The following is a 19453-nucleotide window of genomic DNA, read 5'->3' as shown; positions in this document are numbered from 1 at the left end:
TTCAGGAGATGAGTTATCTTGGACTGCAGGTCGTGGGCGGCGATGATAAACCTGGAGAGGCTTTGTGGGAATAGAAGGCCCATCTAAGTAAGGAACAGGAAGCACCTTCGTAATGGAAGGTGAAGTGATGTCGGGTGCAGAGAAAAAAGGAGTATTCTCAAGAAAAGTGACATCGGCAGACACGAAGAAACGATTAAGAGCTGGAGAATAACAACGATAACCCTTTTGAAATCGAGTGTACCCTAAGAAAACATATTTGATAGAGCGAGCAGTTAATTTGTCATTGTCTGGGGTAAGATCATGGATGAAACAAGTATAACCAAAGACTCGTAATGGAAGAGAAAAAATGTGTTCATGAGGAAATAAAATGGAGTGAGGAACTTGATTTTGCAAAACAGAAGAAGGCATACGATTAATTAAATAACATGCAGTTAGAATAGCACTTGTTTGATCACTTTCAGACTAAGGATATAGGAAAGTTAAAATATTTCCTAGGAATTGAAGTGGCACAATCTAATGCTGGGATCTGTATCTCAGAGAAAATATGCTCTGGATATTCTTGAAGAAACTAGAATGTTGGATTCTAGACCTGTAGATACACCAATGGAGTAGATGCCTGCTTTGAAGCCTGGTACTTGAGAAACTCATCATAATCATTGCCAGAGACAAATATCCCTTGTGGTTGTGCGGCGGAGTGAATGTCAGATGGCTCATTAGTTTGAACAACATTAGCTACCTTGGTAGGACGACCATGGAGAGCATAACATTTATCCTGAGTATGACCAATCCTATGGCAATGGGTACAACTAAGGCGAGTACGATTACCACGACCATTACCACGACCCCCACGGCCACCGCGAGTGGGCACTTGAAAAGACACTTGAGAAGAAGATTGGGATGCCAATGCAGTTTGGTCGAAAGTATGGGTCTCAAGAGAGGGGCCGAATTGCAAGAGTCGTGCAAATACGTCTTGAAGGGAAGGAACGGGTGAGGTGCCCAATATTTGTTGCCGAAGAGATTCAAGTTCAGCTGGCAACCCAAGTAACGTAAGTACCAAAAACAGCTTTCCCTGTTGAGCATGATGGTCATCAGCATTAGACACATAGGAAAGGAGAGTCGAAAACTCTTCCTTGACAGCTTCCACAGCCGCAACATACGATTCCATATCAGTTCCTTGAAGCTGTAAACTACACAGCTTCTTAGCAACCTGGTAAAGTCTTGCGATGTTATTAGTGTATAAAGCTTTAGTAGGATCCCACACCTTTTTACAAGTTTTGTAAGCCCGAAACATAGTCAGCTTTGGTGGATCAATGGTCTGCCACATAAGGTTACATAGCTGGGCATCAATCTTCTTCCAAGTGGTTTTGTCAGCGGCGCGAACATCATCAACAGATTTAGTAAGGTGGTCTTCATAGCCTTGGCCCATGAACCAAAGTTCCACAGAATCAGCCCAAGAAAGGTAATTTTTGGCACCCATCAATTTTTCAGAGGTCATTGTAGCTGTTCCAGAAACGACAGATGTTAGAACAACCGATTTACCACCATTGGAGTTGGTGTCGGAGGTTACCTCAGAAGACATGATGGCAGACACTCAGAAACGGCCGGAAAACACCTGCAGAAGGGAAACGAGGGCCGGAAAAAGCCTGGGCAGCGGAGAAATTTTGGGGACAGGCCGAACTTGGCTTTCCGCTTCTGATTCTGGGGTTGCTTCGGAGTGGGTCAGATGTTTGACAAGGTTTTGGCCGGAAAAACAGTTTCTGACGAAGAGACACAGCTGATAGTGTCAGCTGGTGAGAAAAGGGAACACGGCTGAGAGATTGCAGCCGAAAAAGAAGAAAAACAAATAGAAATCAGAGCCGGGTCGGAACCCGCTCTGATACCAACTTGAAATATACGAATGGAGTGAGACAAGGATTGTGTTTTGGATGAATTCCTTGAGAGAATCATCTCTCAGCGTCAATATATATATATATATACAGAGGTACAGAAATAAAATCCCTTAATACTAGGAGATATGATAGAATCAGATCCCTTAATACTAGGAGATCCAACAGAATCAGATATCTAAAGAGAGAAACTATATCAAAACAGATCTAATCTGATATTCAACAGCAAAGATAAAAGGTAGGAAAACAAAACTCCAACACCTAATATTTATACTGCACCTAATATAATCATCGAAGATACCCAAAGACAGAGAGAAAACGAAGAGGCAGCACTCGAATCCCACCTTCCGTATTGATATTAATATTGAGGAATGGTTACTGACTTTCTGTCAATACAAGACATGTTTCCTTTTCAATCCCAAGAATTCATCACTTATACTCTCCCTTGAATACACCATAGAGAGATAGCTTTACACAAAACGTGTATATAAACCTAGTATAGCTATAGCAAGTACAGATAGCTTTACAAATAGGACTATTACAGAAAATAAAAAACTTAACATCTTTTTTATTTTATTTTTTTGGTCAGAAGTCAAGTATAGTATAGCTATAGCAGTTAATGCCGGCAATAACAAGAACACTATTGAAATTTGACAATGAGACAAACAGGCAACAACACACCACCATTTCAACTTTCTAAAATATGAGAAATAGCTATGTATTACTCGCTTGCAAGATTATAGACTTGGATAATTATTGTACTAATCACGGGTCAATTAATTTTTTCACTTGCGGAATCAGATCCTAGTAACAAGTAGCAGGCTGTCTATCCCCTACCAAATTCCTATTCCATCTTAGTTTTGTTGTTAGTATGTAACATATATATAATAATTTCATTAAGAATATTGGAAGCCATTCAACAAACTAACAAGATCTCTAGTTAGCAACTCAAGAAAAATACTTCATCATCTTAATCCTTCGTAATTTTCCGACTTTATTTAAACATGAATCCTCAAATAGACATATTCAAAATTCAAACCAGAAACTTAGAATCAGAGTCCTCAAAAAACATAAACTAAAAAAGAAACATACTAGTCATTTTAAAAGAAACTACAAAGCAGCATCTATTGAAAACACTCGTTATCTAAAGCAAATAATATTTCAAGTTTTAGACACAATTGGCATAACCTCTACAGTTTTAAATACAAATAGTAGTTGGAATTTGGAAGTTGAAACATTCAATTTCCATTTCAATATAATTTAGCATCAATACAGCACCATATTCCTCCCTGCCTTCCTTGTTATGAAACCATTTCTATCCTTTGTTTCCAAAAGCTATTCATGCAGCAATTTATTTTCCTATCTTAGTAACCGAATACACTTCTACGGGAAGGAGATACTCATATTTTGTACTTGGGATATAAGCCTAAACTAGGGTGCATTCCTAAGTTCTGAAAATTTGGAGTGAAATTACTATAGAAATAAAAAATTCAGTGTTAAGGATTAAAAAAAGAATTCAGATAATTGTATTATTCAACTGTAGTAAATCACACACAAATGAAATAGTTCAAGATGTCAAGCATCTTTTAAAACACAATTATATCGTGTATAAGGGAAACAAAAATAACAGTTTAGGTAACCAACTTTTTTTTAACTAACAATCAGCCAGGTAGTGGATACAAATGTTAAGAGAAAGAAGGGGAAATTTAAAAGGAAAGATAAATGTCGGAAAATTGTTGGCCGTAAAATGTTAGTTTCCAATTTTTTACATCATTATGGTGATGAAACAAGGAACGGAAGCATAGGAAACTAAGCACCTGCTTGAAAATGGCCATGCAAGTAAAGTTAACACATCAAATTCAGTTCACTACCAACCATTACTTCTGAACTTTTATGCTCTGAATTGTTTTTTTGCATTAAGATTGCAACCTGCTGCCACACAACATGTGATGAGGAAATTGCTAATAAGAAAAGAATTACAAATATTAGACATTGTTTCATGCTACCTCAAAAAAGCGCCAACGATTATGCTGCTGAACCAGAGTTTCCAGCCTCCAAAACTTCGTTTTCCATCTCCTTGACGGCCCTAATCAAGGCCCTAGTGATACCCTTGAGATGCAACCCATTCTCTTTCATTTCCTCCTGTAGTTTTTCCGCCATTTCCCAATCCAAAGCCTTCAAACATAGCGACTGGATCAGCTTCTCGTATTCATCTGCACTAGGGCGGACGCCAAAATCCTTCATCTCAGTCAACAACTCCAAAGCCTTATCAAACTGTTCCAACTTACAATATCCACGAACTAGTGTGTGATACATCACAGGGGTTAACTTAGGATGCTTCTTTTTAGCCTCTTCCAATATTTTCCTAGATTCTTCCATCTCACCACCATTTGAATAGCCACTCATAAGAACAGCATAAGCGTACAGATCCGGCTTCAAACCCCTACTCTCCAAGAGCTTCATCATTTCCACAGCTTGTCCCATTTCCCCAACTTTGCAATATCCAGTAATCACAAAGTTGAAAACAGCATTTCCAGGAGGTGGACCATCTGCAATCATTTCCAACACCAACTTCTTTGCTGCATCAAGATCCTTAATCCTACACAAAGCTCTAACCACTGCGGAAAAAGGCTTTATCGCACGGTGCCTCCTCTCTCCTTGTATATCCGCCAACACCTTCAAAGCCAATCCAACAGTCTCATTCTCTTGACACAATTTGGCAACCAAGAAGCTAATACAAGACAAAGGTAACTGCTTCCTTTTCTCTTCCATTGCCATATACACTTCATGTGCTTCTCTGGCCATTTTCCCCTTACAAAACCAAGACACCATGCTACCAATTTTCTCTACATCTTCCAGCACCATCTGTGAATCAATCATCTTTCGACACACGGACCAAGCCAAATCGAAAGCTTTCCGCCGGCAAAGAGCTTCGACCGTGAAGTAATAACTGTCAGCATTCGGTACAATTTCGAAATCCTCCAATTTATCAAAGACCTCGAGTGCAGCCTTTCCTTTCCCCAATTTCGACAGCGACGATATCAACTCGTTGAGAATCCCTACGTTCAGCACACCCTTCTCTTCTTCACCAATATGCCGAACCAAATCCCACAGAGAGTATATCTCTTTCTTCTTCATACCTTGGCACACCTTTGACACCACTGTTTCCAACACAGAGGGGGATACCTTAAACGACTTGTCGTTCCGGGCCCAGTTAAAAAACCTAACGAGATTCTCGCCCGAAACGGACGGGATTTCAATTATTCTGGCGACGGAGTTATGATCCAGAGCTAAACACATGTCGTTAAGAGATGACTCAAACGACCTGTCGTCATTACTTTGTAGAAGAACCCGCAGGGATTCTAATCTCTCGTCGTTGATCTCGTGAATCTCTTCTTCTATTTCTAGTTGTCCTTCTCCTTCTTCTAATGCGGCTTCTTGTGGTTCAGTCTCATTCCAGAGCGGAACGGCGTCGTTTTGCGGAGGGTCGTCGTCGAAGGTGATGTCTGTTTTAGGAGAGAAGAAACGGAAGTCATTGGGAAGGAAGAAACGGGAAACGGAACGGGGAGAGGCGGTGGAGGAGGGAGGAGTTGGTTGGGGTTTTAATGGAGGTTGGCTGGGTATGCAAGATTGCGAGAGAGGGAAGTTAGGGATTCGCGACGCAATGATGCAGTTGCGTGCAGCAGCATTTCTTGCGAGGATCAATCTCCACGATGACATCTCTTTCTCTTCTTTCTTCCTCCTCCTTCTTCTTCTTCACTCTTCAGATGCAGCGGCTTTCGGGGTTTTAGGATGCTGCGACTGCGACATTGTTCAAAATTTTTGGTTGGGGGACATAATATTTTTAATTTGGTTTCTTTATTTTTGGCGAATACGTGGCTTCTTTTTTTTTTTGTTAGAGAACTTGTGGCTTCTTATTTATTTTTTTTTTTTGGTTTACAACGGGGCCTAAGGCCCAAGAAAAACAAACTAAGAGGAAACTAAAGATTCGGGTTGAAAAACCCTTGAAGCATCACAAGATAGCATACTCATAAGAGCAGCGGGGGGTGTTCCATATTTGGGTGGAAGCCTCCTGATTGATGCTGAAATTAGCCAACCAATCTGCACAACCATTGGCTTCCCTATAGACATGGGAGATTCGAATATCCCAATCCCTCTTCATATATTCATGGATGCGGGAGTATAAAACAGAGCTAGAGTTGCGCCACTCTTTATGGCTCTGAATGGCAGTGATAACTGCCTTGGAATCACATTCAAACCACACTTTCCTGAACCCCAATGTCCACGTCATTTCCATGCCTATGTACAGACCCTATAGCTCGGCCAGAAACGCTGCACAATTACCAAGCCGTCTGGTGAATCCCATGATCCAGTAACCATCACTATTTCTAAGTAGTCCTCCACAGCCTGAGTGACCGTTAGTACTCTTAGCAACACCGTCTGTATTCACCTTAATCCAATTCTTCATGGGAGCCTGCCATTTGAGCTGACCCTCGCTCTTGGTTCTATTTTGAGTCCCTGGACTACCTCTATCAAAGGCTTTACGGACATAAGCCACATAATCTTGAATGATGAGGTGCCCCGATGGAGGTCTCTTGAAAGGGGGTTGAAAAATCTCCATATTCCGCCAGTTCCAAAGCTTCCAACATGTTATTGGGAAGACATCTCTCCACTGAGTGTTCATATGTATTCCCCAATTAGAGGATAGGCAGGCATTGACCCACTCAACCAAGGGGAGTTGAAGAAAAATTTGTAGTTTCCCTGGTTTGATCAATTTTTTCCAGATAGGCAGAGCTCCATCACAATCCCTCAGAACATGCAAGGTATCCTCCACTTTATGTCGACAGAGGTGGCACCTTGGGTCTGATCCATACCATTTGTGTCTCTTCTCCTTGGTGATAATTCTATTATGAGTGGCTTGCCAAAGGAACATTTTCACGCGCTGAGGTCCTTTCCAGGCCCAAATCTTATCCCAAACCAAGATGTGCTGTGGGGAAGCCTGCTGCTGGGAAGCCTTGGATATGAGTTGGTAGGCTGAACTCACAGAGAATCTTCCATCAGGCGTCACCTTCCAAGCAAGCGAGTCTGGAGGATCCGAACTCCTAGGAGGGGGAGCAGCTTCTATACGAAAAATGCAGTCATTAGGCAATAGATGCTTGCGTTTATCTAGGTTCCAGTCACCATGGTCATTGGTCAATTCTCGAACTTTAACCTCAGTGTTTCCAACATCCGAGGTAGGGAGAGCAAGCTCTATAAGAGGCTGGTCCATGTCAAGCCAAACATCCCTCCAAAATAGCGTATTCAAACCATTGCCAATTCTGTGTATAGTATTCTCCTTTATGAACGGCCACATGGGAGCAAGGTTCTTCCAAAGACTAGAACAGTTCGCCGTTCGATGAGTCAGATACGGGTTTTTGTCGAGGTCATATTTGGCCCAGATTAAGGATGCCCAAAGATCGTCTGGCTTGTCGATCAACTCCCAGCAGATCTTAGCTAAGAAAGCCGTGTTCATGGTATTTAAGTTTTTCATTCCAAGACCACCCATAGTTTTTGGGAGGCACAAAGTCTGCCAGCCTATGAGATGAGCCTTCCTGTTAGAGTCATTTGATCCCCAAATAAAGGCTCGTTGAGCCTTCTCTATTTCATTACAGATAGATATAGGGATTCTATTATGTTTCATAGAAAAGTAGGCCACTGGGCTGATTGCTGATTGAGCCAAAGTCACCCTACCAGCCATTGATAGACATTTCTGTTTCCAACCTTGTAGTTTGCCTTTGACTTTCTCCAAAATATGGTTATAACCTCTCCTCCTACCATGACCATCAATTATATAAGCTCCTAGATATCGACCAATTTCTCTGGTTTCATTAAACCCCGAGTAAGAGGTGATTTCCTTTCTAGTGCTTTCTCCTACTTTCTTCGAGAAGTAGATCTGAGTTTTTTGAGCATCTATAATCTGTCCAGAGGCCTTGCTAAATTTATTCAAGCATTCCATTATGTTTTCCATCTGATGCTTGGAGGCTTCCGCAAACAGCATTATGTCATCCGCGAACATGAGATGCGAGACAATAGGGCCATTTCTCCCGACTCTAAACGGTTTCCAATATCCATTCGTGACCATGTCCTCGATCATATGAGACAACCGATCCAGGCAAATAACAAAAATATAAGGAGAGAGGGGATCCCCTTGACGAATACCACAAGAAGGGAGGAACTTTTCTGTAAGCTCACCATTCCACAAAATTTGGAAACTAGAGGTATTTACACACCTCATAATAATGTTAGTAATCTCAGGTGGCAACGAAAAGTCTTGGAGAGATTTCTTAATGAAGGACCAACTTAACCTGTCATAGGCCTTTTCAAGGTCAATTTTGATAGCCATGTACCCATTTCCAGCTCTGATTTTCCTCATAGAATGAACAATTTCTTGCGCCACTATTATGTTATGTTGAATCATTCTCCCTGGTATGAAGCTGGTCTGAGCAGGCGATATACGACCATCAAGCAAAGGCTTAATTCTATTTGCTATGATCTTTGTTATGACCTTGTAAGAGACATTGCACAAAGCAATGGGCCTGAACTGAGAAACAAATTCAGGGTATTCAATTTTTGGCACGAGGGCCAGCAGAGTATTGTTTATCTCTTGAATTAGCTCCGGGCTATGCCAACACCTCCGAACATACTCCTTGAGGCTTTTCCCCACTATGGACCAATTTTCCTTGTAAAAACCAGCTGGAAGGCCATCATCTCCAGGGGCTTTGAGAGAACCCATTGAGAAGAGAGCCATTTCAATTTCTTCTTCGGTTACAAAGGACCTCAATTTACTGATATTGATATTGTTCAATTTTGGATAGAAGTGCTCGGTGTTGATGGTACCACTTCTATAAATTTCCGATTCAGTAAAAAGATTGCGGAAATATTGACAAACGTGAGACCTCAAGTTATCATCATCTTCTATCCACTCCCCATTGGAACCTCTGAGTTTGAGGATTCTGTTCCTGCGCCTTCTAATCATAGTTCGCATATGGAAGTAGCGAGTGTTGCGATCCCCTTCCACCAACCAATTTTCCCTGGATTTTTGCAACTAAAACACATGCTCTTTCTCAAGGATAGTTTCCAGCTCTTCACTCAACTCTGCCTCCAGATTGTCAAGATAGTCACTTTTACCATACCTGGGAGAATTCTGAATGCCCCTGAGTCTGGCAAGAATTTGCTTCTTTTGCTGGAAGATATGTCCAAACACCTGTTGGTTCCACTTTTTTATTTTGGTAACAAAGGATTGGATATTCAAGTTAAGGGGGGAATCCGATTGCCAATTTTCTCTTATAAAGGAGTTAAAATCCTCATGCTGCATCCACATGAATTCAAAGCGAAAAGGTCGAATCTTGGGGTTGTTCGATGTAGAAAAAGTTCTGATTAAAATCGGATGGTGGTCCGACTTCACCCTAGGAAGGGTTTCCACCGCAGCACTATGGAAAGTCAGATTCCATTCCACATTGCAGTAGGCTCTGTCCAAACGCTTAAAGATTCTATCACCATTTTGCCAGATCGGTCCTCTCCAAGTGAATCGAGTTCCATGATACCCTAAGTCAATAAGGTTGCAAGCATCCACCCATTCTTTGAAACGATGAATTTGGTTCGTATCACACAAGGCTCCCCCCTTTTTTTCGCTAGGATCACTTATTTCATTGAAATCACCACAAATTAGCCAAGGGCTTTGGATTGAGGAGGCTAAATCTTTAATATAACTCTGCACCTCTCTACGGAGATTGATTTGGGGATTCGCATACACTATAGTGAGCTCCCACTTCTTCCCTTCCTCTAGGACTTGGACATGTAAAGCCTGATTATGCCTACTTATTTCTTGAACTCGGAGATTGGGATTTTTCCAAAGCAACCAGATACCTCCGGAAAACCCTTGAGCATCAACCACCATCTTGAAATTGAACCCCGATTGCTTTATAGATTTTTCTGCCACCGCTCCCTTGCATCTTGTTTCTAAGATAGCAACCATATCAGGCTTGTACTGAGATACATAGTTCTTCAGAGCTCTAACAAATTTTGGGCTAGCAGCCCCTCTGGCATTCCAACAAAAAATGATTATCTTTGGATAGGAAATAAAAAATAAAATAAAAGGCCTAATCAAAGAAGAGTGGACTCTAGGCACCAAGGCCCATTAAGCAATAATCCTGGCCTCTCCCCCAGGGGCCTCTTTTGTCTCCCATTCTAGCATCGCTGCTGTTCCTTCAGCCATGATGACATCCAATTCTGAGCCAGAGAAGGTTGGGTTTTCTGGATCAGGGGGCTTTGGATTCAAAAAGGCCTCTAGAGGGGTTTCCAGCACAACCGTGCCTCCTGTGTCTTGGCAATCAGTTTGGGATGTAAGAAGAGAAGGTTCTGGGATGGGCCTAGCCCAAGTACAGTGCAAATCAGACAATTTGCCAGTAAATGGCCAGCTGGACAAGAATAAATAAAAATATCGGAGTATCAAAATGTAGCTAAAAGTTGTACGCCAAAAAAAAAAACAATGTAGCTAAAAGTTTAGGTCATTGATAAAAATAACTTTAAAATATACAAATAATAAATAAACTCGTAAAATATTTAAAAATATGATAAAAATATTAAATATTAAATATTTTTTTCAAAAAAAATTTAAAAATAAAATTTTTATACAATTTTGTAAGCATTTTTTTTATATTTCAAACTTACAAAGGTCCCAACAAAAAAGGTGAGCGACTTACAAAAACCATCTATCAACACACATAACTACATCTAAATAACATGTAAACGAAGAAAACACAAAGATAAAAAAAATCCAAAGAATATAACATCAAACATGCAACAAAGGCAACATAAAATATAACTAAATATCTACCTCTTGCTATTAGTTCACCTCAATGTATGCTCTCCACCTGACTTCGTTGAATATTTTGTAGAAAAGTGCCAAGTGCCAAGTGCCAATAACAAGGACGGATCCAGAAATATTATTATGGAGGGTCAATAATATATATAATATTAAAAAATTATGCAAAAAATTATATAATATAAAATGTATTGTAAAAATATACTGATAGAGAATATATTTTAAAGTACAAAAAATATGTGTATATTTTTTTATTAACGAAGTGGTCGATTCTTCGTATCATAAAATTCATCGATAATAGAATTTGTGTCAAATTTTTTAGTAATTTTCTTTTCAATATAATTAAAAGACAAATAGCAAGAAATTCATCTTTCATTTTATTTCTGAGTTATTCTTGACAATATTCATAGTTGAAAAAGATTTCTCAATTGTAGTAGTTAAAACAAAGAGAATTAATACCAAATGAATCAAGAAGGGCGCTCACAAGAAGAAAAAAAAAACTTCACTTTATGGGATTTAAAGAATTTTATTTAATTAAAAAATATTAGTAATAATATCTTTTCAAAAATTTTTTAATATTGTTACTTACTTTTTAGATATTAGAAATCATTAATATTTAGGTTAGACTGAATTTTTATTTATATTAAACTAAATACTAAATAAACTTTTTAAAAAATTAAATCATACTTAATAACTTATTACTATTAATCTTTTTTTAAAAAAGTTGGGGGTCGAGGAGTCGGTAAATTTTATGATTTATAATCATCAATAGTTATTATTAATGTTTTTAATAGTGTAAAATTTCATTTGAGATTACTCACTTTTCTTTTGTTAGTTAAGTGTTGACCCTAAACTTTCTTATATCAACTTCCCTTGAACTCTCCTTTGACGCCTTATTTTTTTTTTCTCCTTGGCCTTAGATTACATGTGTTGTCCTTCTTTTGATTTTCTGCTTTTGCAACATACTCTAGAACTAGATCCTCCTCCAACTCATAAAAGATCATACTCGCCTCATCACAAACTCTCTTTGTGATCATTGCTTCCTCATAAAATGAGTGTTCATCCTCTTTCTTCTTTTGTTGTGTGTTAGATTCACTATGCTCCTCTATCTCATCCGACCTTGAAGACGTCTCTCATTAATACATAGAGGCTGAGTTCACCTCGTGATGCACATGGTTATCTGTAGTGAATGGCCCAAATACTAATAGATAAGAACATGAGAAAGCGATGGACCCATCAGATAATTCCCCTCGGATCTCTTCACCACCGCAACCCAACAACATACCACACTCCTCTATATTTTTATTCAACTCGTAATATTTATTTCTAAACATCCACATCTCTATGTTATCATAACCTCTCTCCATCTCCTTATTACTCCATTGAATCTCGTTGCATTATATTTGGAAAAAATAAACACAATCACACCATGCACCAGAACCAAAGTCCCCCTTCATGCCATCGTAATTTTTCTCCATTAATTCTTCTCCCAGTGGGTTCTATATATATATATAACTTCAGACTCCATAGAAAGGTACCTTTGAATTCATCGTCTTCATCTCTCTGGTTTTTTCAACCTCAAATTGCTTCTTCCATTACAAAAAAATAAGTTTTGTGCCACATTTTTAAAGCGTGTCGAAAAGAGCAAAAAAATGTGCTGATAGCTTTTTGCCACACTTTTTGAACTACTGACACGCTTTTGAAAAGTCACATCTGCAAGCGTGTCAGTTGATCTATTGCCACGCTTTTCTTGATTTATTGGTATGCTTTACTTTTTGCCATGTTTTTATTTATTGGCACGCTTAAAAGCATGGCTGTATGTATAACCCTATAACCACACTTTTAAAATGTACCAAAAAATAGACATACAACCACGCTTTTAAAATATACCAAAAGATGGACATACAGCCACGCTTTTAAAGCATGCTAAAAATTGAAAATTTGTCGTTACACTTCAAAAGCGTGCCCTAATCCTTTTCAAATAAAAAAAAAAGAAAAAATAAAAATAAAATAGAAATATTAATAAGTTAATCTTTCAAATAAAATAAAATACTAAAAAACTAATCTCCATTGATTTATATAAATTATGTACATGATAAAATATGAATAAAACATTTAAGAAAAAATAAATTCAACTTCCAAAATAAATATTAAAAAAATACAATTCTATATTAGAAAAAATCTAATCTAATTCCTAGACAACATCCAGACTAATTTGTAGCACACAAATGGTTGCACGCAACTCTTTTGTATAGTTGTCGGAGGTGGAGAAGCTGTTGGGCGACAGTAACCTGTATGCATGAGAACTATACAACAAATTGCAAAATCAGTACTAATTTTAAGCATGTCAAATTTGTCATTTAGGTTGCGTTTGTTTTTTAGAACAGGACAAGACAAGGCAATGAGAATAGAACAGGATAAGACACTGAAGGACAGAGACAAAATTTTGTGTTCTTGTATTCTGTTTGGTGATAAACTAGAAAAAAATATGAAAATCCAATTTATTGTCATTTTTTTCATTCAAAAAAATTGAGATGTAAAATATAATAATAAAAAATATAATTATGAAAAATTAACAAGAATAATGAAGGAAAAAATAAAAAATAAGTTGTGTCCCTTGTTAGTGTCTCCATGTCCTTCCTGTTAAGATGGACACAAGATATACTAATTCAATGTTTTTGGACACATTGTCTCTGTCCATATCTCTTCTATCAAACACGATTTTACGTCTATGTGTCCCTGTCTCAATGTCCTATTTCTGTAAACAAACACAGTCTTATTAATCAAAACTAGTAGCCCCTTTTTATAATAATACATACCTGCAACAAGATTTGAGTTATATGTGTAGATATCAATCCTCCATAGCTGGCCATCTCTGACCTGAACATATTAGTATTAACTCTCAAGACTTGGTATATCATTAGAATTCAGATATTAGAGGCTAAATCCATATTTCAATTTCATACATTGGTTCCAAAAAAAAAAATATAGGTATATTTTTCTAATAGCAAAGTGAACAAATGAAAATTTTCATCTCATCTCATTAAATCATTTAATTAACTGAATTAATGTAAAAAAATTCATGCCAACATCAAAGAAGCATTAGTGAAAAGTATGCAATAAAATTACATAAAACATTGACAAATGGAATGTAAATATTGCATTGACTGCAACGATAGCAAGCAGCCATAATGAATAAAAAAATCTTAAGCTTCTCTCAATATAGAAGGAGGCTGAAACTATGTTGTCTCCAATACCACAAATAGAGCATGTATCAATTTTAGCATGTTTCATGTCAAGCTTACCTTTATATAACAAAATCCTTGTGTCACAATTAAATCTTTTCATGCCAGTTTTTTCCGTAGATAACACACAGCGAGAAACAATAGTGTAATGTAATACAATTACATATAAGATATAAACCACTTTTGATATAATACAAATTTATTAACTTACTAAGGACTTCAATTGCTGAAAGCCATTCTTTGGCGTCAGCATGTAACATCTTGACCAGATCTTTGGCACTATTCGATATGGAAGGCCAAGGATTCAATGAGAAATCAATGGGTCCACGAAGAATAGCATCAAATATACCCTGTTCATTTTCTTCATACAAAAGACAAGAATAACATTTGAGAAAGATTAGAAAGTAAAACTAGTCTCCAATCAATACAAAATATCTAATAATGAACAAGAAAACAACCTTCCAGAACCAAGCACACACATCTGAACTAAAGTGAAGCTCAAGGATCAATAGCCATTGAAACTCATAGCCATTGAAAATTTAAACCAATGGCTGAACTATCAGCGGGCAACTACTCCAAAAGCACAAATTATAAAAATCTCATCAGAGTCATATTTCTTTATTTCTCAACATGATCAAGGTTATCAATTATGTTACAAATCAATCAAATTCAAGAACAAATAATATTAGAATATTACTAGTTCGTAAAAAGAATAGTGAAGGGATGTAAAAATAAACTGGGTGACCTTTTAACTTCATCACCAGAACAATAAGTACGTTCAGGTAGTTATTAACTTTTGACTAACTTAATTTACTAAGCAACTCATTCCAAAAAGTAATTGAAGAAAGAAAGCATAAGTTTGGGATTTTATTTACTAAATTTCCAACGAGCTTGAACAAGAGCCATGTCAAGATTGCCAATCAAGAAGGGAATGGCTCTTCTTAAGAAATCAGGTTCAGGCCGAAAATCAGCATCAAATATTGCAAAGTATTCACAGTGTTTGACATAGCTACGCTTTAAACCTTCTTTAAGTGCACCTGCTTTGTATCCTGTTTTGTTCTCTCTTATTTAGTATGTTATGTTTATGCCTTTACTTTCCCATCTCTGACATTCCATCTCCACTATTTGCTGCATTATTTTTCATTTCTTATTAGCAACACATATTTTCTAAGACTCATTACTTTTTACTAAAAAATCACACAATTTTTAATAAAAATATTTTACTATATCAATAATAAGAGTACATTGATTGCAGGCCACGAAAGATTACAAGTTGCACCAATTCCGACTGGTATCACACTCCTCCAGACGGTCCCCATCACAGACTAGATCCTCCCACCGGATGCACTTGTGCACTGTATATTTCTCGACTAAACTCCTTGGCAAATACTTTAATACTCAACACCATCTGCCTTTGTAGAGAGCCATTCTTGAATTGGTTTCCGCTGAAAGCTATCCGCCGATATTTTAGAAACACTAAAAGAACTGTTTTCTTCCGTTGCATCATCCATAAAAACTCTCTCTCCCCGAATTCTTCCAATCTTCTTAAGGTCCAGTTTGGATAAACTGTTTAATTATGCTATTTTTAGAAAAATAGTTTAAACAATAAATGACTATATTAAAAATAATTTATAAATAAGTTATTTTGTATTTGGGTTTTTAGTTCTAAAAGTGTTTATTTTATAGAAATGTGATAAAAAGTAGTAATATTATAAGAAAAGTCATTTTTTAACTTTTCTATAAGCTCCTAAATAGTTTTTTAGAATGCTGTAATTTTATTTTAAAGGAAAAGTATAGGTAACCAACAACATTTTTGAACAATGTGTGAACAATGTGAATTAATAGGGTTAAAAGAGTAAATTAATCTTAAATTTAATTAGTAGCATTAAATTAGGGTGTAGTGTATTTTTATTTGATTGGTGGTTGTTCATGTTGTTCAAGATGGTCATTGTTTACCTAGCATTCCCCATAATCAAATAGTTGAAGTTGGAATAGTGTTGTTGTGTTTTCAGAAGTTTTTAGGCTCAAAACAAGCAAGAATTAAAGTTTTTTTTATAAGAAAAACACAAATACAGCGAAAGCATGACCTAAGAAACAAAACCGTGCCCCAAAGAAAGAACATTGGAGCTCAAAACACATAAGCCCAGCGTACAAGTTCTCGGCCCTGATCTCTTCATGCTCAAGCAATGATAACTCGAGTTATAGAAGTTTAAATAAGGCAATTTCAGTTGCGTTAGAAAGAGAACGTTCAAAACTTCAAAATAATATGCATATATCTATAGTAGACATTAAGTTTAAACCATGCACCACCATCATCTTTGGAACACGAAAAATCAGCGCCCCAAACTTCTTTATCATGCCCGACGGACCTCCTACACGCCCGGCGAACCCTTCTTTCTTCCTTTCTCCGTCGGGCATTCCTCCAAGCACTCCACACACACCCGGTGTATATCCTTCCCTGGAAGGTGCATTTTTTGCCTTTTTATCCAATTTCTTTTAATACAAACCCAACTTAAAGCTAATTACAACTCTCAAGAAGCAACAATTAAGATTCAAGCTTAATTATCTACATCATTGGAAGCGTTAACCAAATCCAAAATATTGAAAATTATAGAAGATTAGTTAGTAATTCTTTCTAGAAACATAAGAGATTTGGTTGTTAGGATTTGATTTGAATTATTATTTTAAATTTGAAATTAAAGTCAGTAAGTAATTATCTTATCTTTCTCTTCGAAAGATAAGACTAGGATAGTTTTGAATTTGAATTCTAGAATTAGGATATAAATAAGTGAACAAAGTTCATAAGAGAAGGCATCCAGGAGGAGGATCTTTGGATTCAAATCCCATTCAACTCCTTTGTAATATCTTTTTATTGTTCTCTTTCCTTTTTATGGGTAACTAATCCTTTGTCAAAGAATTAGGAGCTCTCATTACGTTTTCTATGGGTTATTAATTTACGTTTATTTTATTTTAAAGTTTTGCATTGATCTATTTCATGATTGAATTATTTGTTCTTCATTCGGATTTATAGTATCGAAATGTATGCTAATCTCTTTTAAATTCTTTTATTATAATTAGAAAATTTGATATTTGAATTAAAAATTGAAAACTCTTTCACATGACTCTTTGAATTCGGCTAGGAATAGTGGTTCAATTAATGTGAGATACATATATGATTTTTAATCACTTCCGACTCACTTCAACTCGATATTTTCCTTTCCATCACTTTCTACCCTTTAATTCACTGGCCCATACCCATTATAGGATTTACGAAAGTTTGAAAAGTTAAGAAAATGGTTTAAAGGCATAAGATTCTTTCCAAATCCTAGAAACTAGTTATTAGATATCAAATAGGGGTTACAAGGATTAAAAGTGGATTGGATAGGCTAAAACAGTTAAAAACACATTTTCTGAAAATAGGGTAGTCGTGCGTACACATGCATGCGCACGAGTCCACTTTTGCACGTAGGTATGGTACTCGCATGAAATCTTTTAAATTCTGGAATGTCCATCATGCGTACGCATGCACATGACCTCAAACTTTTACAACTTCTGCAGAATTCAATTTTGAAACCAGATTTTTAAATGTCCATAATTTTTTCATAAAAAATTGTTTTCCGTCCGTTCAATAAAATAGACAAACTTAATTTTTATTTAAAATAAATTCCACATAATTTAGAGGTCCGAGGGCCAAGTTATGACACATCGAATTTCGTTATAAATTCATTTTTACCCAAAATTTTCTGCATAATAATTTTCACCAATTCTAGTTCTAATTCAGTTCAAAACCATTCCAATACCACTTTTAAACTCTCTCAACAAAAATTTATTAATTCTCTACCCTTTCTAATCATTCAACACCCGTTTAATCAATTTCTCGAGACAACCTCAACATACACACTTATAGAAACAAAATTCACAACCAATTATCAAGAAATATCTCATTCTCAAACAACATTTCACACCACCTACCTTAACTTACCTCTATAACACCATATCATTCATACACACACACACACATGTGATATATAATTAGAAGAATTTATTAATCGAAAAACCTGAAAAAGGAACAAAAAAATCGCGAGCGCAAACACACGTATCGAACAGTAATGCGTATGCAAAAACAGGGTAAAATAAAACTTTAAAGATATAATAGATTAAAGACATAATACATAGATATAATTATGTATAATAGCTACTAGTCACGACCTGCAAAGTTTAGGTCAACTAGGGTTACAGCAAAATAAAACAGTTGATAACAAATCCTAACTCTACCAAAGATACATCAAAGCCTCTATAGAAAATTTTTCCAAAATAAAGATACATACCTATACATCGTTAATGTTTTCCAAAATAAGGAGAGAGGTTCTAAACAAAATACAAAACAGAACTCGGAGTAAGCTTTGCCGTCTTCCAGACAACTCCAACTCATTGTGAAACATTAGACCTGTATCTGTAAAACAAGTAATATATACGAAATGAGAATCTTCGACCCACGGGATCCCACTATGGTAAAAATGCCAAGTAAATATAATATAAGGCAACTGAAAACTCACTGAGCAATCTTAAACTCCAGATGCAATCTTTGCATCCTAGGTTCTCACTAAACCATGATTGGGACTATCTTAAGGGATTCTACTCTAATTCACTTTCCTTTTTATTTCCACAACACTCCAGCTTCAACTAAAATAGCCCTCTTATAATTCGATATAGTGATTTTATATCAAGACATCAAATCTCCACCCGGAGCATGTGAACTCATTCCACTGCATCTACCCAGGGAGCTCAAATCATCTCATTCAATATTTATCTTTATTATTCAATTATTTTGTCATTTCATCTCAACAAGGACAGCCCTCAGCGTCAGCCGACACCAACATGATGGACCTCTCAGTTATGCAAACACAAGCAAGACAAACAAATAATACACAAGTAAATTCTAGTAAAGCAATTAGCACATAGTCATATATTATGCACAAGTAAACAACCATGACAAGTAGCAAAGCCAAATAATTCAATCAAATGCAGATGGTGCATGTTTATCCTACTGGCCATGAGCTCACGTGTCGGCTACTTTTTCAGAATCTGACACATCTGATAGTTAATCCGGACATTATCCTCTCTGCTGTTTACTCGCTATATAGCATAGCCTAGCAGGGTGAGAGCCCTGTACACCTCGCAGAGGGAACCTCACAGAGTTAAGTGCTCTGTACACCTCGTAGACACACAAGCCTGTATCTCTGGTAGGTTAATACCTTGTCAAATCATTGTACAACCATTCACAATTTCATCATCACTTTCTTTATCTCGTAGGAAGAATAGCCTGTATCTCTCGCATGTGAGTGCCTTGTACACCTCACATATAGAAAAGCATGTATCTCTTTCTAAACTTATTATTCGTCTTGCAGGGTGAGTGCCCTGTACACCTTGTAGACATAAAATCTCGTATCTCTTTCTAA

At 36.8% G+C, this 19453-nt stretch overlaps 2 protein-coding genes across 2 annotated transcripts; both read right to left on the bottom strand.

The window, feature by feature from the left end:
* Window positions 1-3744: 3744 nt before the first annotated feature.
* LOC112802595 (small ribosomal subunit protein mS80 (rPPR6)) lies at window positions 3745-5921 on the bottom strand. Its single transcript, XM_025845862.3, has 2 exons — window positions 3893-5921; window positions 3745-3815 (listed from the first exon to the last, which is right to left on the bottom strand). The coding sequence occupies exon 1, from the start codon at window positions 5604-5606 to the stop codon at window positions 3912-3914; it is 1695 nt and encodes a 564-aa protein (XP_025701647.1). The 5' UTR covers window positions 5607-5921; the 3' UTR covers window positions 3745-3815; window positions 3893-3911.
* Window positions 5922-8970: 3049 nt separating this feature from the next.
* LOC114927790 (uncharacterized) lies at window positions 8971-9900 on the bottom strand. The gene has a single exon (XM_029298754.1). The coding sequence runs from the start codon at window positions 9898-9900 to the stop codon at window positions 8971-8973; it is 930 nt and encodes a 309-aa protein (XP_029154587.1).
* Between the last annotated feature and the right edge of the window lie 9553 nt (window positions 9901-19453).

This window comes from Arachis hypogaea, chromosome 5, assembly GCF_003086295.3.
Source record: "Arachis hypogaea cultivar Tifrunner chromosome 5, arahy.Tifrunner.gnm2.J5K5, whole genome shotgun sequence".
Taxonomy (NCBI): domain Eukaryota; kingdom Viridiplantae; phylum Streptophyta; class Magnoliopsida; order Fabales; family Fabaceae; genus Arachis; species Arachis hypogaea.
Note: the sequence above shows the minus strand (reverse complement) of the source record. Positions and strands in the feature narration are given on the sequence as shown.

What these genes read in the sequence shown, in the direction of transcription:
- LOC112802595 (XM_025845862.3), bottom strand. Translation starts at nt 5,606, where the DNA reads ATGTCATCGTGGAGATTGATCCTCGCAAGAAATGCTGCTGCACGCAAC.
- LOC114927790 (XM_029298754.1), bottom strand. Translation starts at nt 9,900, where the DNA reads ATGGTTGCTATCTTAGAAACAAGATGCAAGGGAGCGGTGGCAGAAAAA.